At 60.8% G+C, this 25,632-nt stretch overlaps 1 protein-coding gene and 1 long non-coding RNA gene across 6 annotated transcripts in view; one reads left to right on the top strand and one right to left on the bottom strand.

Moving 5' to 3' along the window:
• Nucleotides 1-32: 32 nt before the first annotated feature.
• Nucleotides 33-25,632, bottom strand: part of PAK4 (p21 (RAC1) activated kinase 4) — a 46,543-nt gene continuing 20,943 nt past the window's right edge. Inside the window, exons 1-11 of one of the 5 annotated variants that reach the window (XM_033846248.2) lie at nt 20,990-21,107; nt 17,126-17,299; nt 11,565-11,638; nt 9,981-10,238; nt 6,684-7,145; nt 6,051-6,491; nt 4,543-4,676; nt 4,191-4,317; nt 2,950-3,075; nt 1,561-1,695; nt 33-1,037 (exon numbers count right to left, since the gene is read on the bottom strand). In XM_033846248.2, the coding sequence (XP_033702139.1) occupies nt 882-1,037; nt 1,561-1,695; nt 2,950-3,075; nt 4,191-4,317; nt 4,543-4,676; nt 6,051-6,491; nt 6,684-7,145; nt 9,981-10,184 (1,785 nt within the window). In that variant the 5' untranslated portion in view covers nt 10,185-10,238; nt 11,565-11,638; nt 17,126-17,299; nt 20,990-21,107 and the 3' untranslated portion in view covers nt 33-881. Of the gene's footprint in view, nt 1,038-1,557; nt 1,696-2,367; nt 2,614-2,949; nt 3,076-4,190; nt 4,318-4,542; nt 4,677-6,050; nt 6,492-6,683; nt 7,146-9,980; nt 10,239-11,564; nt 11,639-17,125; nt 17,300-19,171; nt 19,333-20,989; nt 21,123-25,632 lie in introns of those variants that run through there. The other 4 variants (XM_033846247.2, XM_033846250.2, XM_033846246.2 and 1 more) reach the window with 4 other exon arrangements.
• Nucleotides 21,290-24,280, top strand: LOC117309262 (uncharacterized). Its single transcript, XR_004523552.2, has 2 exons — nt 21,290-21,723; nt 23,653-24,280. It is a non-coding gene; the product is annotated as an uncharacterized lncRNA (long non-coding RNA).

Below are 25,632 nucleotides of genomic sequence, written 5' to 3'. Positions count from 1 at the left end.
CGGTGGGGGGGTCTCTATGCACACTGCACACACACAAAACAAGAAACCGGTTTAATTGTAAAACTAAGTTGAGGGAGGGGCGGGCGGGGCTGCACTGAGGGGGCAGGAACCCGATTCTTCAAGCAGTGGTCCTGTCCCCGGTGCCACCCCGCGGGACAGGGACCATCCGTCCCCAGATGGGGGCTAGAGTGTTATAAAATGACAATATAAATAGACTTCTAGAAAAGAGGAGGCTGTTCCAGGTGCAGTAGTCATGTTCTGCAGAGGCTGGGGGTGGGTGGGAAGCCCTGACCCCTGTCTCCGCATCCAGCCACAGAGAGGGGTGTGGGGCGAAGGGAAAAGGCCACTCTTCAGACATTCATGATCGACCCCCGCAATGGCTCAGGGGAGAGGGGCTGTGGATCAGGCGAGGTCTCAGAGACACGCACTCGCAGGCTGGAGGACAGAGGAGCTGGACCTTCTACATGCACACATGCGTGTACACACACACACACACGCGTGCGCACGCACACACACACACACGCACACACACCTCTTTCGTAGTGTTGTCTCCACCCCTGGCGGCCCCCACTGCAGGTTTCCAGTGATGGGAAGGCTGCCCGTCCTTCCTGGAGACAGGACAACACTGGGGCGGGCCTGTCCCAGAGGGTTGGCGGGTCCTGGGAGCCTCGTGTGCTCCCACAAGTCCCTGCGCTTTTTTAAAAGTCCCAAAATCAAAACGGCAGTTCAGTAGTAGGGTCCCGCACACCCCCCAGCAAGGAGGGCAGAGCCATACAGAGTGTCTCCTGGGCTGGGAGGGGCAGGGGCCGGCCCTCCACTGGCCTCTGGCAGGGCAGGGGTGACCCAAGGGGCTCTTTGGTTCAGGGTCAGGGCGCTGGGCCTCATCTGGTGCGGTTCTGGCGCATGAGGGGCACGATGCTGGCGGGCGGGCCCGCTTTGGCCAGGAATGGGTGCTTGAGCAGCTCAGCCGCCGTGGCCCGCTGTGCCGGGTCACGCACCAGCAGGCGGTCCAGGAAGCCCTTCAGGGATGGCGACACCTGTCAGGAGGCGGGCGAGAGGGTCAGGGGGTCTGAGAGCCAGCTCCACTGCTCACTCGCTGTGGGGCCTCAGTCTCGTCCTCTGTCAAATGGGCTGACAACACCTACTGCCTAGGGAGGGGGCAAAGAGGTCCCAGGAGCTTGGCCCCAGGGGCTCATTCCCTCCCCATTTCCAAGGTTCGGCAGGACCCTGGCAGCAGCTGGGCCCTGGAGGCACCCCTTTCTCACCAGGCAACTCCTTCACCACGAAGTCCCCTCTCCTGGACCTGGCTATGCTGTGTGCGTCTAGCCAGGCCAGCCTAAGTACAACTTCTGGGATGTGGGGTGGTGAGGGCACAGAGTTTACACAGACACTCGAGGCCTGGGGGACACGGGGGTGACCCAGCGCACAGTAAGCGCCACCTCGGGAGGGAGCCATCCATACCCCAGTGCTGCCCGCACCCAGCGCTCTGCTTGGGTTCGGGGCTGGGTGGAGCCCTGTCCCCCCACCCCCACCTGCCTGCCGCCTGCGGGAGGGGCCCACCTTGTGCAGGTTCTTCAGTCGGGGTGGCAGGTTGTCCCGAATCATCTTCATGGCTTTGAGGGGTGGCTCATTGAAGTAGGGGGGCTCCCCATCCACCATCTCGATCACCATCACCCCCAGAGACCAGATGTCCACCTGCGGTGGGGACGGGGCAGCAGGGCTGAGCTGTGCAGGCATGGCCAGTGCTCGAGCGACACCCACAGAGGGATGGCCCTGGTTCTGTCTTTGCCTCTTCGCTCCTAGAATCCTTGGGCCCTGAACACCCTCGCTGATACCTAGCCTGCCGGACCCTATGCACTCCTCACCCAGGGAGCCCTCTGAAGGGTTCTGCCCACCCAGCATCTATCCCCTTCTTTTTTGCTAACCCCCCTCCTTCCCCTGGGTTCCTCTGGAGAACTCCCTCTCCCCTACTTCAGTCCATGGAGCATGACCAGGTAGCCTAATCGGCAAGAGTCCGGACACAGTAATTGGTTCAGGAACGGGCACAGGACCCAAGCTGAGCCAGTCACAGTCAACCCTGAGACTTCAACCAAAATATTCAGGAAAACAGTAGGGCTCATGTGATGTGTTCCGGAGTTGCCAGGGTCATGTCTGTGCTGACCAGGGGAGCACCTGCCTGAGTGAAGACTACAGGGGGGAAATTCTAGGGACCCACAGCTTTCCATTTTGCTAAATCCGTTTGAGATAGTTTTGTCACTCACAGGCAGTCCTGATTGAGATGGTCCCTCAGAATCTCCTCCCAGCCTCCCCTCCCAGTGTGATCCCACTCCTGCCTGAGGTTCCCCCAAGATATGCTTCCAAGGGCACCTTGGCCAGGCCCTGGGTCAAGCCTTGTTGACTGTGGAGGAATCCTCAGGGCCACAGGCCACAGCTCAAAGATCAGGCAGGTAACGGCAGGGAGTGAAGCAGGTCAGTGCAGGCAATAGAGCTGGGTGGGGACTACGGCCAAGACGAAGGCGCCCCTGCACTTGCTAACGTGGAGCAGCCCCTCAGCGCCTGCTGACTGTTGCTGTGCGGGAATTTGGCCTCCACATGGCCAGAGCTCTTGGTTTTCTGACAGAGGATAAAATTCAGACTTTCACGTGAGAGCTCTTTTTAAAATGCTCGCAAGAGCATCTTCAGAGCACGTCAGCCAGTTTGTGGCCTCTGCCCCAGGCTGACAGGCAGGGCCAGGGCCAGGGCCACTTCTGCTCAGCATTCTGTTCCCAGCTAAGCACTGGCCTGGCTCCAAACTAGAGCCCAGTCAGCAATGAGTGCACGCAGCCATGCCTACTTCTCCCCCAGACTGTTCCCAGGGACTGAGCCCCCTCACCCCCAGCACTCTGGCTGTTCCGGACTGTCACAGCGTAAACCAGTGCCGCGCGGCACGGCCGGCCACCTCTGGCTCACCTCTGGCCCGTAGGGGAGGCGGGAGATGAGCTCCGGGGCCATCCAGTAGGGCGTGCCGACCAGGGACTTCCTCCGGGGCACCTCCTTGCTCACCTGGGCACAGAACCCAAAGTCCGACAGCTTCACCTGCAGTAGGACGTAGGCAGTAGGGTCAGAGGTGCTGGTGGGGGCAGGGTGAGCAGAGGCATCTACCTAATTGATTCCTTGGCCTCGGACGCGCTGGGTCTCCACGATGCTGCCCAGAGGTCAGAGCCTCTGGGGAGCTCTGCCGTCTCCTGGCTGGGGCCCTCAGCCGTGTCACCTGCCCAAGATCGCACCATCTGCCTCCGTGACAGGGTCTGCGCTGGGGCTCTCGGGGGAAGTGGCCCGAGTCCCAGGGGTACCAAAGGCTGGGCGGGGACTCAGACTGGGGCTGGCTCCCAATGCTGTGCCCTGGGCCCCTGCTTCCCGGCAGGAAGCACACCTTCAGCTGGCAGGTGTCCAAGGGGGGTACAAGGGGACACAGCCTGCCTCTGCAACAGCTACGTCCCCAGACCAAGGATTTATACCTTTGCTGGAACTGTGGGCCCTATCTGGACTCTCGAGGATGTCTGTGGACCCTCCCACCCCCAGAGAGCATGCTGACACATGTCCCCTAGACACATCTGCAGACAACTTTAGGTGTTCGTGGACCCCAGCTGAGACTCCCGGTGACACTGAGCCTTCCCCCCACCCCCCGCCTCTGCTGACTGGCCTAACGTTCCTGGGGGAGGGCGGGCAAATCACCAACAAGAATTTGGTGAAAGTCAAGGGCCCCCTCCCACTGAAAATCATGTTCACTCTTGGAATATAAATGCAGGTTCTGGTCACTGTGGACCACCCATGGACCTCAGACTCAGAACTTCAGCCCAGAAGATGGGAGACGGGACTGGAGTCCACAGCCCACGCCTGGATGCCAGGCTAGGAGCAGGTTCTCACGTGGCCGAGAGGCTGGCCACCCAAATGGAGTCTCCCCTCTCTGGGCCCAGGGCTAGCCTACAGTTCCCAACGGCCCGTGCTGACGGCAGAGCCCCGCCAGCCTGAGCCCCTGACCGCAGGGGCAGAGGCCGCACTCACGTGGACCCCTGACTCTGGACTGCTGCCCAAGGAACGAAGGAACTTACTGCTCCTCACGTGACTGCACTCGGGGGTCAGAGCACACCCTACCAGCAGAGGGAGAGCTGGGCAGAGGCGGGGGAAGGCCAAGCCACCCCGTTCCTCACCCTGCCATCGTGGGTCAGCAAGATGGAGTCGCTCTTGATGTCCCGGTGGATGACCCCCTGGGCGTGGAGCACGGACAAGGCCTGCAGCACGGCCAGGCACACGGCGGCGATCTGCTCCTCGTTCATCCTGCGGGGGTGGGTGGGTAAATGACGGGGACAGACAGGGCCCCGCCCTGGGGTTTAAGGGGGACACAACACTACCCTGGGCTTTGAGGGGGACATGGCCCCACCCCAAGGGGTCTGGAGGGGGCCAGTTCTATCGTGGGAGAGGTCTGAGGGGGCCCAGGTCCACCCTGGGGAGCCGGGGGAGACAGCAGGCTGGCTGTCACAGGGCCCAGCTGTCCAGCAGTACCTGGTGTGGGTGACGATGTCGGTGAGGGCGCCTCCCTCCAGGAACTCCATCACCACCCAGAGCTCGTCCCCGACCAGGTAGCTGTTGTACATCTCCACCACATTCTCATGCTGGTAGTCCCTCATGATCACCACCTGGGCATGGGAGGCCGGGTTGGCGCAGCGGAGGGAGGACGGCCAGCCCCTGCCACCGGAGCCCTCCCCCCTCCCTCTCAGCCTGGGTGTGGACCCTGCCACACTGCGGGTCTGCTTCCACCCGTCACTCCTGCTCATCGGGGTCCCCCTGGGCTGTCCTCCCACGGCCAAAGTCAAGAGACCTCAAAGGCAGCGTGGGCCTGACGTCTGCACTCTATTCCAGGGGTGCTCCCGCCCCGCACACACCCCACACTTCTGACGCTGGTCTCTGACCAGCCCTGGGCTGGGCCGCGAGTGGCTCTGATGGCCAGGCTGGTGTCGGGAGAGGGAGCTGGAACGAGGGCGTCTAAGCACAGGGCTGAGACCAGAAGGCCAAGCAGGTACTAGGCAGGTCAGATAAAAGGCAGTGGGGGGTGGGGGGGTGAGGGAAGAGATTTCAGGGGCAGGAAGGCCTAGCAAGGCAAAGCCTCACGGAGCTGGGGGAACACGATGCTCACAGGGGCCACATTACACGGGGCAAAGCTGAGGAGTGTGGAGAGGTCAGGAGGCAAGAGCTAGAGTCGGACGACCCTGGACCTGACGTCCTCCTGGGATTCCTGCATCAGAGGCCGGGGGCTGCTCCCAACACAGATTCCTCTCGGGAAGGAGCCAGGGGTCTGCCTTTGCAACATGCTCACTGGTAGTGAGCCCCCCAAGGGCCAAAGCCTGAGGTCAGACAGAAGCGAGGCCTAGATGGGGGCGGATCTCAGATGCACGGCCAAGAGGCCAGGCCTTTGTCCTGAGGGCACCAGGGGGCGCTGCAAGGGGCAGTAAAGGGGTGTGTGGCAGCCCTTTGGCTGTGGTGTGCGGAATGCCCAGGGGGCAGGGCCGAGCAGCAAATGGGCTACGGGCTACGTGGGGACAGGAACGGGGATGGGGGAAGGAGTGACAGGCTCAGGACTGACAAGCCGGGGTGGGGGCCAGGGAGGTCCAGAGCTCCGGCCTGCGGACAGGAGTGGCGGGGCCTCTCTGAGACAGGGAACCAGGAGAGGCAGGTTTGGAGTACACGCTTCGGGGCCAGAATGGGACTTGGTGGGTATGAGGGGCCTGGAAGGCACGCAGAGGGTGGGGCTCAGGGGGATTAAGGGAGCCTGGAGCTGGGGCTCGGGGCCTGGCCAGGAACAGGACAGCCGTGGCCATGGGTATCGTGGGGACAGAGGAGACAGCCTGGGGAGGTGTGACGAGTGAGGACAGGAGCCGGGCCCAGGACCCAGCCCTGGGGAACCCCATCCCCGAAGGCCCTTTCCCCTCCTCACCCCTATGTGCCCTCAAAAGCCATGGGGCGGAGGAGCCCCAGGAGGCGAGGTGAAGGCGGGGGCGGGGCAGCAGGCCCACCTCATTGAAGAGCAGCTCGCGCCTCTGCTGCTTGCGCAGGTCCATCTTCTTGACGGCCACCAGCCGGCCCGAGCTGCGCACGGTGGCGATGCACACGATGCCCGTGGAGCCCTCGCCGATCTTGATGAAGTTGTCCAGGTAGGAGCGAGGGTCGCCGGGGTCCACCACCAGTTGCAGGGCAGCCCGGAACTGCTCGTGGGACACTCGCTGGGGTTCCCGCTGTGGCGAGCGGGGTCCGGGGGGTCCGGGGGCGGGGGGCGCAGGGGGGGCGGCGAGGGTGCGGGCTGGAGGGGCCAGCTGGGGCTCGGAGGCGTGGGGGCCCAGCACTCCAGGGCTGGGGGGGCCGTGGGCTCGAGCGGGGGGCCGGGAGGCAGAGGAGGACTGGGGGACGGCCAGGCCCCCCACCGATGGCCCATTGGGGGCCACGTTGTGAGGCTCCCCCTGCAACAGAAAAGAGAGGCGGCTGTCAGTGGAGGGGCCAGAGGGACGGGGACCCCGGCTGTGGGACAGACACATGGTGGTCAGGATGCAGATGGACGGTGGGCTGGGCACAGGTTGGAGTCGGTGGGTGGCAACGGGGAAGCTCCGGGCAAGGGGACAGTGGGGCGGTCCTGGGGCAGGGGGAGCAGTTACCTGGGCGCCCCGGGATGGGTGGTCCGTGTCGGCCCGCGGGTACGTGTTAAAGGGCCGGCCAGCTGCCACTTTCGCCCCGCTGGCCAGACCGGCAGGCTGGTGGGGGGTGCCGACGTCAGGCCCAGAGAGGGGCCGCTTGTCCCGGGAGGACTCCTGGGGCCCCCCTGAGCCCTCCCTGGACGACTTGGGCCTCTTGTCCGGCCCCACCCGCCGCCTGTCTCCACTGCTGCCACCCGCCTCGCTGCGACCGGCGACCCGGCCTTGACCGCCCGCCTTCTCTGGGCCCCCTCTGGCCGTGGTGGCCTGCTCCACGGGCATCCCGTTTTCCTGGCGGGCACGGGCGGGTGGCGGCGGGCTGTCTCTCCGCAGGGAGTTGGAGCGCGTCACCGACATGTTCTCAAACTCGTCGAGCAGCAGCGTGAGGGCCCCATCCTTGGCGCCTTTGCTGCCCCGCACGATGGTCTGGGGTCCGGGGCAATGGCGGGGTGGGGGCCGGGCAAGGAGGAGGGGGACACAGGACGTGTATCCGACACACGAGGACAGGACAACACAACACACACACAGAGACAAGACAGAGACGGAATGAAGAAATGCCATGGGTGATGACAGGGCGGGGCGGCAGGGGGCGCGGGCAGGAGCAGGGAGGCCCCTGCTGCCCCTCCCCCAGCACCTAGCCTTGGGTGGCAGGAGGGGAGCGGGAGGAAAGCCTGCCCATCCGACAGGCTGTCGCCCCCCCCCCCCGTGGGCTGCACCCGTCTTTTTCTTGCTCTCCGGACTGGGGGGCGGTCCCTGCCCTGTGGGGTGCAGGGGAAGAAGGGCAGAGACTATGCCACCCCATAATCAGCCCTGGAGAGCTGCAAATTACAGGATGCTGGGGCCGGGGCCCAGCTTGGCAGTTCCTCCCCTGCAGCCCGCCAGGGCTGTTAACTCCAAACCACGCTCTCTGTCCCTCTGGAGGCTGAGGGCGGGTTAACGGGAGAGTCAGAAAGGTTTGGGCCCGAAGTAGAGGTGCAGGAGTGCCCCAGGAGCAAGGCTGGCAAATGCGAATGCCTGTGTAAAGCCTGTCCTGAACCCACCCTCACCCGCCATGGCCACCATCCTGATCCAGGTCACAGCCTCCAGGGTTCCCCCTGCCCCCGACTCAGCTCCAGGCACATGGGCCTCCTAACTGCTCCTAAAACACACCGGACACACTCCAACCTCAGGCACTGGCTGTTCACACTGCCTGGAACGTCTTCCCCCAAGTTTGCCCTGAGCTCCCCTCCCCAACACACCCCCCTTTCAGGTCTTTGCTGGAGGCTTTCGCTGACCACCCGTGGTCTGAAACGCCAGCCCCTAACACTCCCTATCCCCCTCCCCTGCTTTCCTGTTCTCTAGAGTACTTAAAACCAGCTGACGTAAAGCATGCGTACAGCTGTCCATGGCCTGCTCCCCCAGTGCAATGATCGTGAGGGAGGCCATGGTTTCCTCCTGTCTGTTTCTGTTCTGGCTGGTATGCAGAAGGTGCTCAATAAGTATTTGCTGAACCCGTGAGTGAGTAAGGCAGGCAGGCTGGGAGGAGGCTGAGGGGAGCAGAGCCCATGCCCCTCAGCCCTGTGCCGTCAATCACTGGCAGGCAGGGACACAGGCTGCCAGACATCCTAAAGCCAGAACCACTTCAAATGTGCAGAAAACACAGATCCCACAAAACCCTCCTACAGGCCGCCGTACCCCTGTGGGGCCAGCCCCTGCCCCCGGCCTCTCCTGGGCTTGGCTGCCAGCCTAGAGGCCTGGCCTTGCCCAGGGGCCCAGCGAAGCAAGGGAGACACCTGGTCAGGCTTTGGTGCTGGAATAAGAGGTCGAGAAGTCCCTGGGGGTTGGGGGAGGGTCTGGGAGGACTAGGGAGTTTCTCAGCCGAGGGCAGCAAACACAAGCGCCCACAGGGGCCCCAGGAGAGTGCCAGCCCGTGTGGCACCTTTGTGTGGCTTAAGGTGCCCCTTCCTCCTGGCAGACACAGTCGCAGGTAGGGCTCGTGGCTGGCAGGCCAAGCAGGGGCTAGATTTTAGGAAGCGCCCTAGTGCGGGCATAACCAGCAGACAAGCAGCCACAGGGCCGGGTAGGGGATGGAACTGAGGTGGGCTGGGTGGGGCCTGCGGGCCCAGAAGAGCTGGCACCCCGCCTGCGGTGGCAGCTGCCCCTCCAGTGGCCCCAGCCGATCTGTCAGGAGAAGCCAGAAATAGAGATTTGGATGTGAAGCCTCTTGCTTTTTTAGGCAGTGGCAGAGAATTCAAAGTATCCAAAAGCCCCCTGCCTGGGGCACATGAACGCCTCAGTGGGCTGCCAGCTGGAGACCCTGGGGGAGAGCTTCCGCGCCCCGCTGGCCCGGGGCGGGGCAGGATGAGTCAGCCCTGGGCCTGCCCCCTGGCGCTGAGCCTGCTGACCAGCCGGCCCACCTTCACCCCTCCGAACAACCCGGGTTGCGGTCCCTGGCCCATGGCCCTTCCTGGTTCCCACTGCCCTTGGGATAAAGTCCGTGCTCCAAGGCCGGCTTCGCAGGCTGCGGGGTGCCGCACCCCCTGCCCCCAGAGCAGCCTCACCATAGGCCACGCCCAGCACTGGGATCACGGAGACAGGAAAGGAGTTAAGAACATGGGCCTTGGAAACGGACCTTGATTCAAATCCCAACTCTGCCCTTTTGCTCAGATGGCAGGGAAAAAACCCAAACCAAAAACCCCCAATGCTTCATGTGGGCCGTTTCCTCCACTAAAAGCCCTGCCTCTCCACCATTTGCCCCAATGACTCCTCCTCGTCCTCGGCCCTCAGGGCTCAGCTCCGGTGTCACCGACTCCAAGAAGCTGGCCTGGACCCTGGGGCTGGTCAGGAGCCCCCTCTGGGCTCCCCCAGCTCAGCCCTGAGCACTTGGGGCAGTCGCCATGAGGGAACGAGTCTGTCCCTCGTCCTGAGATGAGAGCCCGGTGAAGGCCCAGGACAAGTCTGTGGTGCTGGGGACCGGAGCACAGAGCTCAGGGCGTGAGCCTCCAAGGACAGGAGCACGACTTGGGGCTGGTGTGGGGGACTGTCGGAGGGTCAAGGTCAGTGTAGGGTTCTCAGCAAGGTAAGGGGGGCATCAGCGTTGAGGCCAAGTGAGGGATCAGTGGGTGGAGGGGTGAGTGAAAGGTGAGGACTGGGGCGTGTCTGTGTGGAGCTCAGCAAGGGAGGGGGAGGTGTTGGCCGCAGGGTCAAGTGTGGGGTTGAGGGCTGGGGTCACCCCAAGGGGGTTGGCGTGGGTCAGGAGAGGCGTGGTGGGCACCAGCATACCTTGGGGGCCCCAGGCTGGATGGAGGTGATGCAGGCGGGGTCGATGAGGGGCTTGGGCCGGCGAGCTGACTCCTCGATCAGGCTCTGCCACTGGCGGGGCAGCCCCGTGAACTTCTGCTCGTGCTGGTCGAAGCCCGTGTGCACGCGGTGCTCGAAGTTAGACGGTGCCGAGATCTCAACCCGCTTCTTCTTCTTCCCGAACATGGCGCCAGGCTCTCAGCGTGGTGAGGGTGCAGAGTTGGGCTCCTGCCGGCAGGCCTGTGGGAGGGGACGGCTCGCCAGAACGTGCTATTCTCCTCGATCCTCTGGCCCCGCCCTGGTCCTATCCATCCTCCTCTCCTCCCTGGTCTCCCCACTCCCCCCCGCCCCTTCCCAGTCTGTCCCCCACATGCAGCCCAAGGGACCCCGTGAACACCCGAGTCAGGCCCCTTGCTCAGAGCCCTCCTGTGGCTCCACCTCACTGAGGAGAGCAGCTCAGTCTTCCCGCGGCCCGCCCCACACGACCTGCCCCATCACTTCTCTGCTCTCATCTCTCCCTCTCACTCACACTGGCTTCCAAGCCTCAGGGACTTGCACTGGCTGTTCCCTCTGTGGGGAATACTCTTCCCCAGTATCCACACACATGGTCCCCTCCCTCCCTTCCTTCACAGTCATTGGTGACTCCTTTCCTGAACACCCCAAGAAAAGGAGTCCCCATTCCCCACTGTCCTTCCATCACATTTCATAGCATGTTTAACTTCTGGAAATTCTGCTGCTCAGTCTTGTGTTTACTAGTTCAGTGTTTAAAACCCCCATCACTAGACTTTCATGCCCCAGGCCAGGTCTCACCTGCCCAGTTTCCTGGCATCCCACTCCCTTGTCTCGGCCACGCCCAGCACACAGTATGTGCTCGGTGACTGGTTCCTGAAGGCCAGCTGACACTATCCCTGCTTTTCCAGCCTGCCCTCTGGGCTGCAAGCACCACATACCTTTGGTTACTTGTTCAACAAATGGTTACCAAGCCCCTGTCCTATGCGTGACCCCTAGGTAGCCGTACTGCTATATGCCCACTTTACAGATGAGGAGACTGAGGCTCAGAGGAGGGAAGTTCCTCACCAAGATCAGAGCGGGGAAAGAGCCACTTCATAACAGATACTAACAGACCAAACAGTCCCTGTCTTTAGGGCCTGTGGTCTCCAGTCCTGTACTCAGAACAGCACCGGCACAGAGTAAATGCTCAATGAGAGCTGATTTAAAAACCAAAGGGGCCGAAGAGGACATGTGTGATGGTGGTGTCCCATAGGGGGACCAGAGAAATGATGGGTGGGGAGCCAGATGGCCAGAGTGCAAATCTCTCTCTGTCGCCTACTACGTGTGACCTTGGGCAAGTGACCTAACCTGTCTGTGCGCTGGATCAGCCCCCACAGGGCTGCTGGGAGGATCAATGAGTTAATACGAGCAGAGCTGGGTGCAGGGCTGGGACACGGAGGGAGGGCCCCGTCGGCATTTGCCCTTCTGATGAGTAGGATGACTCCTAGCCACGTCTGGGGAAGGGGGCCCAGGGGTTGCCCCCCAGCCCGCACATGGGCCCTGAGTCCCACAGACCTGGTTTGACGCTGGCTGTGCTAGAGGTGCCCTTGGGCACGAGGCGTCTCCTCTTGGGGCTTCGGGTTACTCATCTGTAAAGTGGGAAGAAAACATCATTTGTCCATTATTCGTTCGTTCATTCATTCAGCAACAACTCACTCCTTTGTGTCCAGCCTTGCGCTGGTTGGTGCCAGGGATACGGCGGTGACTGAGACAGCCCCTGACAGCCCAGAGTGGTCGGCGCTGGGGTCACAGAGTGCCAGACCCAGCCTGGAGGGATGGCAGGCTGGGGATAAGGGAGGTTTCCCAGAAGAGGGCCCGTGTGAACGAAGACCCAAAGAACTAGGGGAAATGCACTGGGTGGGGATTTCTGTCTGGTTTATGGCTGGCTCCCCAGAGCCTGGCACAGTGCCCAGCACAGGGTCGGCCCCAAGCTCAGTGAGTCTCGTGACCTAGCAAGGATGCTTGCGTGTGTCTGGGATGCGGCCCCTGCAGCCCCTGCAGCCCCTGGTTCCACTCCCGGATCCTTTCGTGGAGCAGCTCTGTGAGGTAAGGACGAAGAGGCTGCCATCCCCAGGCCAGAGGTAGGGCCATCAGTGGGCAGTGATCCAGGGGAACCGGTTTGGCAGCAGGAGCCGCCCAGTGGGAAGCGGGTGGGGACCCAGCAGCCAACCTGCCTCAACTGGCCTGGGCCTCCCGGCCAGCAGGTGACCAGAGCCAGGGCTCCCCCAGGGGTCCAGTTTCCCTGCCTGCTCTGGGGTGGAACAGGCCTGGCCAGGGTGAGGGACCCTCTGCCCCAGCCCGTTCTCTACCCTGCAAGCCAGGAGCCCCTTCAGCAGCGGTCCCGCATTCCAGCCCCCGGAACGCTGCCTATCCCGCCCGCCCAGGCCTCCATTCCTGGCCCACCTGCCAGAGGCCCTGACCTACCCTGTCCTCTCTCCAGGCTTCTCTGCCCTCGACTCTCTCCCAGTTCCAGCTCCTAGCCTCATCCCTACCCGCTGATCTTCCCCCATCTTCCCCGCTCCACTCCATCCCTCCAGATGTGTATACCATGTCCCACCACCTCCTCACTGCCTTCCCAGATTTGCCCCCATTTGGCCCTGGGCCCAGCCTCACTCCTCACCTTGGCCTCTCTCACTCTGCCTGCCCATCCTCCGCCCCCCAGCCCAGGATCTGCGGGCCCCAAGTCAGCTCCAAGCTCTCTGCACGAATAGGGTTAGCCACAGGACCCCTCACTAAACCCAGGAGAGGGAGGGGCTCAGGATCCAGACGGGGTGGGCAGGAGGCAGCCTGGAAGACAGGGCAGCCGACCCAGAAGCCCTGCCGCAAACCCCCAAGCCACCTCTGCACCCCGCCCCCAGCCCCGCCCCCAGCTGCCTGTGTGACCCGAAGGGGAAGGGGACAGAGGGGCACACCTCCGGATATTTGCCCGGGGCCAGCCCTTCCCTCTGGGCGCTGCATGGAGGGCAGGACAAACAGAGGAACCAACCGTGTTTATAATGATCAGGCGGGAGCCCCACCCTGGGGCAGCTCCAAGCACTGCCGGCTCCCCCGACCAGAAACCCCCCTTCCCACCAAGTCCCCAAGCTCCTGACTTTATGGGGGCCACGGAAGGGAGAGGAGCTGCTACATATAAAGGGGCCTGTGCCAGTAGCAGAGGAGGCGGGCAAAGAGTAGGTGCTGGGGTTCTCAGGCAAGCCCAGAATTTAGGGGTCAGACAGCTCAGGGCCAAGAGCCCAGCTCTCTGCCTGTGAAGTGTGGGTGAGCTGACCCACCGTGGGAGCTCACTGCATGGCCCTGGGCTAGCAGCTCAGCTGCTCTGTGCCTCAGTCTCCTCTTCTGTTAAAAGAGGACCATGACAGTACCTGCTTCCTGGAGTTCTTATAAGGAGTCACAGAGAACCCAGGCACTGATGGCCCCAAGGCCAAGCGCACACAGCAAGGAAGCGCGCGGTAAATGTCGGTCACTATCACAGCAGCAGCCAACACTTAGGGAGCACCTACCGTGCCGGCCCCTCTCCTAAGCACTTGACCCGGAGTCCCTCGTTTAATCTGCACGCCCGACCCCAGACAAAGGGGCCGTTTTGGGCTTTGTGTTACAGACAAGGAAGACAAGGCACAGAGAGGGCACCCCACTTGCCCAGGTCACACAGCTTGGGAAGCAGAGTGGACACAAGACTCCAGCCCTGTCTAACACAGAGCCCGGGCCCCGCCAGTTCTCAGAATTACGGCAGGTGCGTCCTTGGAGACTCGTGTGTGCCCGGGTCTGCTTGGTGTCCTGTGTCTAATCGCATTCCATCCTCACCGCTAACCTGTGAGACAGACACGCTCATCATCCCCAGTTCACGGGTGGGGAGACTGAGGCTCAGAGAGGGGAAATCCTTTATTCAGGGCACCTAGAATTTGAACCCAGGCAGTCGGGGACCGAAGTCCAGGCTCTTACCCACCTGTCCTGCGGTGGTGCTTCTGTTTTTGTCATTAGCATCATGGTCCTGGCCTCCAACCCTTCCTCCCTCCTTCTCCACCCTCTCTATCCACACCCAGACCTTGCTCTTCCTCTCCTGTCCTGACCCCACCTGGGGGTGAGGGTCCCCAGCTCCTCCAACCTGCCCAGGCCCCCAGCGGTAGTGTGGGAGGCAGCACAAAGTGGGGCTCCAACCACCGCCACCCCCCACCCAGGAATAAGGAATTACTCGCCCTTTCCACGGGCCTTTGGCCTGTCGGTCTGCAGCAGAAAAGCTGTCCAAGCACCAGTCCCCACCCCAAATGCGGTTTACTGAGGCTAGCCCCAGTACTCACACCCCTACCACCACCACCAGCACCACCACCATGGGGGGCCCACGACCCTGCGCAGATGCCAATGCTGAGCTCACCGGCTCCCCGGCACTTAGGTGGAGTGGCTATTTCACTCCCATTTTGCAGATGTGGAAACTGAGGCTCACAAAGGTGAAATCTCTCGCTAAGGTCACCAAGCAGAGGTGGGCCTGGAAGACAGTCTGATCCACTACAGAGTCAACATCCTTAAACTCCTCCCCGTGGCCCACGAGGTCCTGAGAGATCTGCCCATCAGCTCTCCTCCCACACGGCCCCTCGCTCACTCTGCCCCAGCCACTCTGGCCTCTTCACTGTTCTTCAAACGTCAGACATGCCCCCACCTCAGGGCCTTTGCACTGGCAGCTTGCAACCCCCCCCCACCCCACCCCGTGCTGGAACTCTCTTCTCTGATCTCCATATGGCTCCCTCCCTCCTTCCCTCCACCCACGTCTGCACACAAATGTCCCTGTTCCTGTCCTACCACCCTCTATGCCCCTTTCCTTGCTTTATGTTTCCTCACTGCGTTCACCATATACTGTGTGTGTATGTGTTTGCGTGCGTGAGCTTCTTCAGTGTCTGCTTCTTCCACCAGAACGTCAGCTCCACCAGGGCAGGGCCTGTCCTCTGTCTTGCTCCCCACTGTACCCCAATGCCTACAATACCGCGTGGCAGGCACTCAAGGAACACCTGGTGAACGAACACATTCGCCTGCACCCGCTATGCTACACCCCTGCTCAGACACCTCAGACTCTGCCAGGCAGTACCTGTGAAACTCTGGCAGAGAAACCCCTGGAACTCAGAGGCAGAGGGTGAAGCAGTGACCCCAGCGACACGGCACAAAGGAGCACAGGGTGCAGCCTGCAGCCACCAGCCGGGGCATAGGTGCCTCCGAAGCCCAGTGCTTGATCCCTCAAATGCAGGCACATTTCCCTCCTACTCTAAAATGTTTTATTTCAATTAAAAAAAAAAGTCTTTTGAATTATTTCACATGCGGGATGGGCAGTTTCCGACCTGTCCTAGCAAAAGCTTCCCATTTCCCAGTCACCCCCACGCTCACGTGTTCCACCATCAGACCTTTCATGACACGAAAATGGCACCGCCCTCCCCACCAAGGAAATCAGCGCACGTGGAAGAGCCAGATCTGCTAGTGTGACAACACAGTCAAGGGAGTGTGTGTGCGTGCGCGTGTAGAGGGCTCCTTCCCTCCTGCCCTCCACCTGCTCCAGCAGCCCTGAATAAAGCTGCCCCCCCATCACCCCGGCAGTGGAGGGAGCGGACTCAGCCAGGGCCCCAGGGCGCAGGGGCAGAGCAGAGGATGCGGCAGGGGCCACGGCCACCCCTTCCTAGTCACCAAAATGAAACTAAAGCAGGAAGGGGGCGATGAGGAAGGGCTCACTGGTCCCAGCCTGCGCTCAGCGCTTCCACCGCTGGTTCCCGCCCACCCTTCTGCCGTGATCTCCACCCACCAGCTCCAGAAGCCCCCTCCCTGCCTCAGTTTACCGCCTACCTCCCTGGGCAGTGCTCTGATGATGGAGGGGGAGTCTTAACGTGGCAGCCCATGGCAGGCTCTCGCTGCCCCCCGAAACCCCACACCGTTCCTCCTTCACACCTTTGCTCAGCTCTTGCTGCCCACCTGCGTGTCCCCCACCCCCACCCCCCATTCTCCTCCTGCCCTGAGCCTAGTTCCACCAAGGAACCCTCTGGCACCTTGTCCCCAGACCCTGCCTCACGCTTTGGGGCTGACATGTACTCAAGCCCCTCCTTGGCAAACACCTACTCTACCCACAAATGATCCATCACACTCAGCCCCCCACCCCTCCATCCAATCATCAATGTCTACCGAGGACTGATCTCTGCCAGGCCTGGGGCAGAGGCGCCAGGAGCGTCAGGAATATCCCTGCCCTTGCAGAGCTCACATCCTAGGGGAAAGGAGACAGTCAATAAATGAGATAAATCAGAAAAATAGCTAGTAAGTCAGGTGGTAAGTGCTGAGGAGAGAAATACAGCAGGGATCAGGAGGGTGTGGAGGGTGAGGGGAGGTGGGAATTTTCAGTGAAGTGGTCAGGGAGGGCCTTGCTGAGGAGGTGACGCTTGAGCAGGGACCCGAGTGGAGAGAGGAGAGGAGCCCTGTGGGTAGCTGGAGGAGGAGCACCCAGGCAGTGGGAACAGCCAGTGCAAATGTCCTGAGGCAGGAACGTGCTTGATGTGGCCAAAGAGCAGCGAGGAGGCCGAGTGGCTGGGGCCGGGTGAGCGAGGCGAGAGAGAAGGGCAGATTGTGTAGGCACTTGTGGGCCGTGGGTAGGACTCTGGCTTTTTAAAAATTTTTTTATGTGGACCATTTTTTTTTTTTTTTTTTTGCGGTACACGGGCCTCTCACTATTGGGGCCTCTCCCGTCACGGAGCACAGTCTCCGGACGCACAGGCTCAGCGGCCATGGCTCAGCGGCCATGGCTCACGGGCCCAGCCGCTCCGTGGCATGTGGGACCTTCGTGGACCGGGGCACAAACCCGTGTCCCCTGCATTGGCAGGCGGACTCTCAACCACTGCGCCACCAGGGAAGCCCTATGTGGACCATTTTTAAAGTCTTTATTGAATTTGTTACAATATTCCTTCTGTTTTACGTTTTGGTTTTTTGGCTGTGAGCCATGTGAGATCTTAGCTCCCCGACCAGGGATCGACCAGGGATCAAACCTGCACCCTCTGCATTGGAAGGCAAAGTCTTAACCACTGGATCACCATGGAAATCCCCAGGACTCTGGCTTTTACCTGAGTGAGACGGAGCAACAGGAAGGTTCTGAGCAGGGGAGGGATGTGGCCAGACTCAGGTGTTCACAGGCTCCCGGTGGCTGCGTGTGGGGGCAGGGCAGGAGCAGGGACACCTGGGAGGAGGAGGATGCGACAGTCCAGCAGGAGAAGAGGGTGGACGGGACCACATGGAGCCTGTGGAGGCGGAAGGAATAGGCAGGTTCTGGGCACCCTGTAGAGGTTGAGACGGCAGGATTGCTGAGGACTGACACCACCTTTTGCAACAGCTGGAGCGTGAGCTCCACGGGGGCAGGGGCTTGGTCTGGTCTTGCCCGTCGCCGCATCCCCCAGAGCCTGGCATCCTGGCATCCAGTCCATTCTCTCCCAGCCCTTAGCATCTCCTAACATGTTATATGGTTATGACTGTGTCTGCTGTCTCCCTGCTAAGTCGGTGGCTCGGCGCAGGCAGGAGCAATGCTCTGGTTGGTTACAGGCTGGATCCCAGGTCTCCCCTCAGTGGCTGCTGGGTGGATGGAAGGGACACGTGTTTCAGCGCTGACTCTGGCCTATGCCTGCACCAGGCATGCAGACCAGGCCACAGTGAACCCTCCCAGTGGTTCTTGGGTGCGTGGGTGGAGAGTCCTCTTCCCTCCTGTTTCCCAAACTAGGAAACTGAGGCCCAGAGAGGAGAAGTCACTGCCCAGGGCTGCCCAGCGCCAGGGCACAAAAGCGTCAACTGACCCACGGAGAAGGCCTGTCACTGCCCCCTTAAGCCTCCCGCTTCCCAGCAGCCCTGGCTCCAGCCAAAGCTTCTACTCCAGACAAAGGACCTCAGAGGTTTATGGGACAGGAACATGAACAAAGACAACTCTACTTCCGATGACCAAAACCAAGATCAGAAAGGCTGCTGTGGTCAGCAGGGAATCTGAAGAAATGTTAAACAAAACTCTGCAGGGCTCCCCACCTGGATGAAACTCCCCACTGTGACTTAGCAAGGCCCTGCCCAGCTGGGCCCTGCCACCAAGGGACCCCATCTCCTCCCTGCACTTCACCCCAGCGACGCTGGCCTCCTCCTTTTCAGTCTTGGACACATCAAGCTTGTTCCAGCCTCAGGGCCTTTGCACCCATTGTTCCCTCTGCCCACAGCTGCATGGCTCCCCTTTCTTGATCTTCAGGTCTCAGTGCAAAGAAAACCTCCTCTGGGAGGCCTTCCCTGACCCCCTGACAAAATTTGCACCCCTGCTTTATGCTTCTCCGTGGCATTTATTATCATCTGGCATTATATACCTGTTGACTATTGGTCCCCCCTCCTTCCCCACCCCCCAGCAGAGTATGGGCTCCCCAGGAACAGGGGCCTTTGTCTGTCTCATTCTTGTCGTACCCCTGGCAGCTAGAGCAGGGCCTGGCACACAGCAGGTACCTGGTAAATATCTGTGCAACGGATGAGTGATGTCATCGCCAAAGTGATGAGGCTGGACCCTGAGGAGGTGCAGGGAAGGGTGGTGGGGCAGAGGGCGGCCAGGAGTCCCCAAGGCCCGTCCACACTGCCTGGAAATCTGACCTTGATGCCTGTGACGGAACTGAGCCTCTTTAGAGACTGAATCCAGCTATTCAGTGAATAACCTGGTGTGTGTTCCAAACACAAGGAGCGCCCGGCTGTGAGCCCACTTCCCCAGGCCCTCCCCACCACACGGCCTAGCCTGGGAACTGGAGGAAGTGGTGGTACATTTTGGCCAGAAGCAAGAAGAACATCATACAGGGGGTGTGCCGCCAGAGATCCGCGCTCCCCACGATGGGTGAAAGCCCATAAAAAGACACAGATCGAGGGCCACCCGAGCCTTGGGGAGCAGGGCCTGGAGTCGCATGTGGGAAGTGACGAGCAGCCTGCTCTCCGTGTTCTGGCCACGTAAGCGCCATCCTCCCCTCAGCAGGCCTCTGCACTGAGTTCCGGACAAGGACTCGGAAGGCAGCCGACGAGTAAGAGCAGACGGCCCAGGCTCGTGCCCGCTCCACCACTGCCAAGCTGTGTGCCCGTGAGCAAGTGACTCTGGGCCTCCGTGTCCTCACCTGCAAACTGGGGGTAACGATGGTCCCTATCTCCTGGGAGTGTTTGGACGAGCGAACCAGATGACCCATGCCAAGCGCTCAGAACAGCGCCTGCCGCCGAGTGGGCCCTCACTGCTACAGCCCAGCTGCTGTTATCATTACTGGCACTGCTGCTGCTGCTGCTGAACGAATAAAGGAAGGAACAAGTAAAGGACAGAGGATGCTGAGCACGGTCTCCCAGAGCAAATGTGCCAGTCTGACTACCTCTGTTTAAGACCGTCCTTCTCCAGGGCTGGGATGGGGGAGCATAATGGGCCCCCATCATGCTCTGATGACCCCTGCCCTCCCAAAGGACAGGGCCTGGGGCGCTCTCAGCCACCCTGCGTCCCCGGCCTTGCCCAGCACAGGGCGAGGCACAGCTCAGAGAGTGTGGCTGAATGCACAGATGGCGCTTCCTTTACCCCGAGGTGCTCTAAGCCCCCAGGGAGGCCAGGCGGCTCCTGTGGCAGCCCCAGGCTCAGGTGCCCCCTCCCCGCCTGGCCAGGCTCAATAGAGCACAGACACAAAGGGCACTGCTGGTGTCCCTCACCCCCCAGAGGTGCCCAGGGTGGGGATGGATGCCACAACAAACCTGAGAGTGTGGGTGAGCCCCCAGGGACGGGGGAAATCAGATTCGACTTCATTCATTCCTCCCCTGAGGTGGGGCAGGAAGGAGGGAGGGGGCAACAGGTAGAAAAGAGGCTCCAGTGGCCTCCCAGGCCCCTCCAACCTAAGTCCTTCCCCGCCATACACACACACACACACACACACACACACACACACACACACACACACACACACACACACACACCCCCAAGACACAGAAGCAAATGAAGTCGCTCCACAGTGCACAGCTGTCCTCAGAGACTGACACAGACGTCCAGCCACACAACCACAGAAACACGAGAACACACACACTGGTTGCACGGAAAAGTCCCCAAGCAGCCCGAGACGGAGCAGCCGCTTGCCCCACACTAGCCGGGTACCCTGCTGGCGGCTGTACAGGGGCCTGGGCGCAGGAGGGAACATCCCACCCCAAGCCTCAGCAAGTGGGCCGGAGGCAACTGTGAGGTGTCATGGGAGAAGGTGGGAAAGCAGTCTTAAGAGGGGCCTGGCTCAGAGGAAGTTCTCAGAACGAAAGGGCCACAACACTGGGGACCCACGGCTGGGACCCCAAGAAGTCAAGGACCCGGGGCCCCTCCACAAACAACGTAAAGACCCGTTCACCCCTGAGATGGAGGGACTCCAGAGAGACCCAGAGTCACATACAAGGATCCTGGGGGAGCCAAATAACATAATGATACGGACTTCAGCCACCACCTAGAAACACAGCCACATGCTCACACACACATAACCCCACAAATGCTCCGTATGGCTGGACTCACTAGGAAGGCAGACCCCAAGACCCTCCACACACCCAGGAGCGCTCCTGAGACAGTTAACCATGAGACCCGCACACAGACCCAGGCATGCCCACAGCCAGCCCCAGGGTCACCAGTGGCCCAGGGAGGCACAACCCCTTGGAAACACCTCCATGCAGACCAGACCCCAGGAATGCGCTCCCACAGAGATGCTCAGGGGGACCCGCGCCGAGGTGTGGGCTAAGCCCCAGAAGACAGACGCCTGCCACCGCCCACACGGGCACACACACAGCCACCCCGCCCCTGGCCCCAAGACAGGTGTGGCCCCTGGCGCACGTGCTTACGCTGGCTCAGGTGGCCGTGTGTCCGGACTGCCCTCCCGCACACCCAGGCAGCCCTCCCCCTCCTCCGCTCCTCCCCAAGGCCTGGGCCAGCTCACCTCCACCATCCTCTTCCCTCTGTCCTGGGCCACCCGCAGTGGGGCAGGCCGGCAGACAGAGGCTTCCAGCTGAAAGATCAGGGAGCTGGGATCAAGGGGTTCCCCTGCCCACGGAGGTGAGCTGGCTGGGCTCTGCGCCCTGGCCTCCCTGGCAGCGGCTGGTGACGCGGCCCTGCCCTGGCAGGAGTTGAGCTTGGCTGTGGCTCCAGCCCATGGGAGGGGGAGGGGAAGGGTGGAGGGTGAAGGGAGGGCCGGAGGGAGGCGGGGCTGAGCCTGGAAAGCCTGAGCCATGGGGCCCACAACTGTCCCAGCGGAGGGAGGGCTGGGCAGGGACACAGGAGCAGGGGACCCAACCACAGCCCCTGCTTCGGCAGGGTCAGTCTCCCACCACACACGCACACCCCCATCTCACTCCCTATGCCAGGCCAGGTGCCAGGGGCCAGAAACAGTGGCTCAGCATGGGGCTGAGTGCCCGAGAGTGGCTGGCGGGGCAGCCAGGTGTGAAACACTGGCTGGGGCTGTGGTGCAGGACACAGAGATGGGGGATGAGTGGCCTCTTTGACGGGGAGGGTGGCTGGAGATCCGGGGCTTGCTGTGTCCCCCTCTCCCTGCACACCCAGGCTGCGATGCCAGCAAGAGCCCCAGAGGGTGCAACGAAGGGGGGCCCTGCTGCTCTGCCCCACTCACCCATCAGGATGAACCCGAGACTTGCGGCCTCACCAGGGGAGATCACGGTAAACAGCCGCCACCCCCATGCCACGGAAATACCTAGGCGTGAGAGTGGGGCTGGATGGCGGGAATGTGGAGAGGGAAAGGTGGGGACGGCTGCGACTCCTGTGTCGCTATGCTGGCTGTCTTGCCAGGATGTAACTAACCTTTCTGAAAATAAGTGGCCCAACTTTCCAGAGAACTTCCTCTGGGCCAGGTCCTCCTCTCAGCATCGACACACATTAAGTCATTTTAGCTCACCACTGCCCTAAATGGGCAGGTACTTTATCAGGCCCATTTTACAACAGAGGAAACTGAAGCCTGGGGAGGCCGAGTGACTTGCCCAAGTGGGCCATCTGTCCCAGTGCCTGTGTCCTAGACCAGCCACTCTGAGCAGGAGGCTAGGGGGCCCAGAACCCCTATCGCAGAACAGGAGAGAAGGACGCTCAGAGAAAGGGACTCTAGAAGGGGTCGTGCAGGCCCACCCCACCTCTGCCTCACACCTTCTCCCCGCTTCAGATCTCACTTTCTCTGAGAAGCCTTCCTTGGCCCGGGGCACAGCTCCTGGCACGAAATCTGTTTCTTTCTGTCTCCCCTGTGGGGGGCAGGGGCCGGGGCTGCCCAGTTCATCCCTTTACTGCAGCCCCTCCTGCAGGAAGCCTTCCCTGACACCCCGGGCTCCATCCCCGCGCTGACCCTCAGGCTGTCACCGTCCCTGACCTGTCTCCCCCATTGGTTCACACATTCGCCCCACTCCTGGCACATACCAGGCAAGCCTGTCGGAGGCCCTGGCAATTCAGCAGTGAACAAACCCGACCAAACTGCCTGTCCTGGGGGCGGACAGAAGAGTAGGACTGCTCCCTGACTTGGGTTGGGGGGGTGGTCGTGTGAGCGGCAGCAATGATCAGATTCAAGCAGGGTCCTGGGCCCTGGGCGGGTACTCGGCTGACGGGCAGCCCAGGGAGAACAGTGAGTGCGCAGGTGGCCTGGGCGGCAGGTGGACAGAGGTGCCTGGGTCCTTCCCACTCCCCTGCTCCGGCACCCTACCACGGCTTCTGCCACAGACCGACTCCTCCAGGACTTTACCACGGGGACCAGGAGGACTGACTGGCTCCAAGGGCCTGGAAATCCCATCTACCCCCTTCTGTCTACCACCTGCTCAATAAGCCAGGGGCTCCCGGCCAGGCCTGGGGCCACGGCAGGGCAGGTCTGGCCCCTCCCGCTCCCCCCCACGCCCCAGATCCCAGGCCGCCCCCTCCCCCATCAGGGTGGAGCACCTGTCAGGCAGCCACCCAGAGAAGAGCCAAATGGGGCGGGCTCCCCAAACCGGACCGGCTGGTTTGGGCTCTGGTGAAGGAGGCGGTCAGGACTGGGCAGTTCTGACCAGCCAGGGAAACTAGGTCCCAAGGGAAGGGACCGGGGAGGGGGGAGGAAGGAGGGAGCACCCCTCCTCCAGGAGGACGTCTCACTGGAAACAAGGGATCCTCCTGGGACAGGCCTCAGGGGCAAGGAGAGGTCGGTTCAAGAGCCTCTCACACCGGAACAGATCTTCATTACCAAACTTTATAAACACACCCCAAGCTAGAGACTAAACCAATGAACCCCCATAAAATCCATCGTTGGGATTCTCAACTATTAACATTCTGCCACATTTAGGCTTCATCTATCCCCTCCCTTTCCTTTCCTTCTCTCCGTCTCAGTCTCTGTCCCTTTATAATACGGAACATAGTTCAAAAGCCAATGGCACCAAAGGGAAAACAGGGACAGGACGATGCCCTCCTGCCCTGCCCCACCCCAGCTCAGCCCTGGAGCCACCTCTACTGGAGTTTCTTTGTTTTCTTTCTGAGAGAGCTTATGCACGTGTGTGTGTGCACACGCGCGCACAGAGATGCTTACGCACTTTTAAAACAGCCAGAAATGGCAGCGCACCACTCGTACGATGCTTTTGCCAACAGCATTCCTCGGCCCCGCTGCGCCGTTGGCACCAGGAGGAATTTGGCAGTATCCAGTCGAGGTGAAGACACACTGGGGACCTGGCAAGTGCTCTCCCACGTCTACACCCAGGGACACACATGAGAAGGTTCACACAGCACAGTCTGAATCGGCGAGGGACTGGAAACAACACAAACGCTCGTCTACAGGAGGATGAAGTGTGATCTACCAGCTCCGCGGAATAGTACACAACAGTGAGAATGAATGACCCACAGCTACATTGGATGGACATCAAAAACAATATTAAACAGAAGAAGCAAAACAAAAACCGATACATCCTACGACTTTGTTCAGAAATAGCTTAAAACCAGACAAAATGAAATATGCTCTTTAGGGAAGCATACAGAGGTAGCAAAACCAAAGAGAAAAGCAAGGCAGCGACTGCCTCAAAAATCAGGGGAGAAGCTGCCTCCGGGGGGCAAGAGGGCTTGGGACGGGCTTCTGGGGGGCTGGAACCATCTGTGTCTTCAAATGGAGGCGGGGGTTACGTGGGTTTTCCCTTTAAAGTAACTGGTCATACTATACATTTATGCCTTAGGTAGGCTAATAATTTAAAATTAGGATTTTAAATAAAAAATATATATATGTCTAGTGATCTTTCCATGCTTCCATCTCTGCAAAGCACAGCCTTGTTGCTTTAGCAGCTGTGTGGAAGGGCCACGATGTCTTGAGCCAGTCCCCACGGGGCCAGGTCAGTGGTTTCCAGGCATTTGCTCTTACAAACGGTGCAGCAACGATAACCGTGTGCAGATGTCATTTCACAGGTGTGCCAGCATCTCTGTGGGCCAAATGCCTACAAGTGGGATTGCCGGGCAAAGCTCAGCACTGCCAAGTCGCCCGTTCTCAGCCCCTCCCTCGGCCTCATGCCCAGGGTGTTGTCAAACTCTCCCATCTTCCTCAGTCAGACAGGTGAAGTCTGGCCCCTCTCGGCCTAGTTTTCATTTGCGTTTTTGTACTTAGTAATTGTGCATCCTTTCATATTTATAAAAGCACCACAATTCCTTTTCTGCTAAGTGTCTCTTCAAAGCCTTTGCCTCCTGCATGCTGCGCGGCGTGGCCAAAAAAAAAAAAGTTTTATTTTGGAACTTGCTGGGTCCGTGCTTCCAGTGCAGGGGGCGCGGGCCTGATCCCTGGTTGGGCAGATCCCACATGCCACGTGGTATGGCCGGAAAAAAAAAAAAAGCCTTTGCCTGTTTTTCTGCAAGGGTCAGGGAGACCTCTGTAAACCCACCCCAGCTATCCCCACGTCTCCAGCCTCATCTCCCCACCACCACCCCCAACCATGGGCTCCTTCCCACATTCATGGAGTTTGTCAACAGAAATCCAATGTGCATGCACCAAGTCCAGTCCCAGCCGGTGTGACGGGGCAGCATGGCCCCTGCCCGCTGGGGCCTGCAGTCCAGCATCGCCTGATGAAGTGTGAAATTCCAGCGGAGACGGGTGGCTGGAGGGCTGAGAGTGTGGGGGAGCCAGGCTGGAGCAGGGCAGGAGCCAGGCCACCAGGGAGGCGGGGGAGCAGAGGCAGGCGCTGAGGACGGGCTGGTATTTGGGAGATGTAACTCTGGCTGCCTTGTCTGTGGAGGATGGGATCAAGGGGGCCTGAGAGGGTGTGCGGACAAGTGATGAGACGGAAGCCGTGTTCCAGGAGACTGATGAAAGCAGCCAGTATGGCTGGACACGGAGAGAGAAGCGCAGACCAGAGCTATGTCTGCCCCCAAAAAAGCAACGCTTGTTGATGAGTCAGATACGGGGGGCTGAGGGCAAGGCAGGTGTCAAGGGTGACTTTGAAAGTAGGTAAGCCCTGGTGCCATCTTCTACCAAAGGGAGCGCGAGAGGGGCTCCAAAAATGCCAGGCCCAGGCCCTAGAAGAACTCAGCTGTGAAAAAGGTGAACAAAACGGGAAGACCACTTTCCCCAGTAGTTGCCCCGCTAGTTTAAGACCA

Source organism: Tursiops truncatus, chromosome 19 (assembly GCF_011762595.2).
Source record: "Tursiops truncatus isolate mTurTru1 chromosome 19, mTurTru1.mat.Y, whole genome shotgun sequence".
NCBI classification, from domain to species: Eukaryota; Metazoa; Chordata; class Mammalia; order Artiodactyla; family Delphinidae; genus Tursiops; species Tursiops truncatus.
The sequence above is the reverse complement of the archived record's forward strand: the minus strand, read 5'-3'. Positions and strand labels throughout refer to the sequence as shown.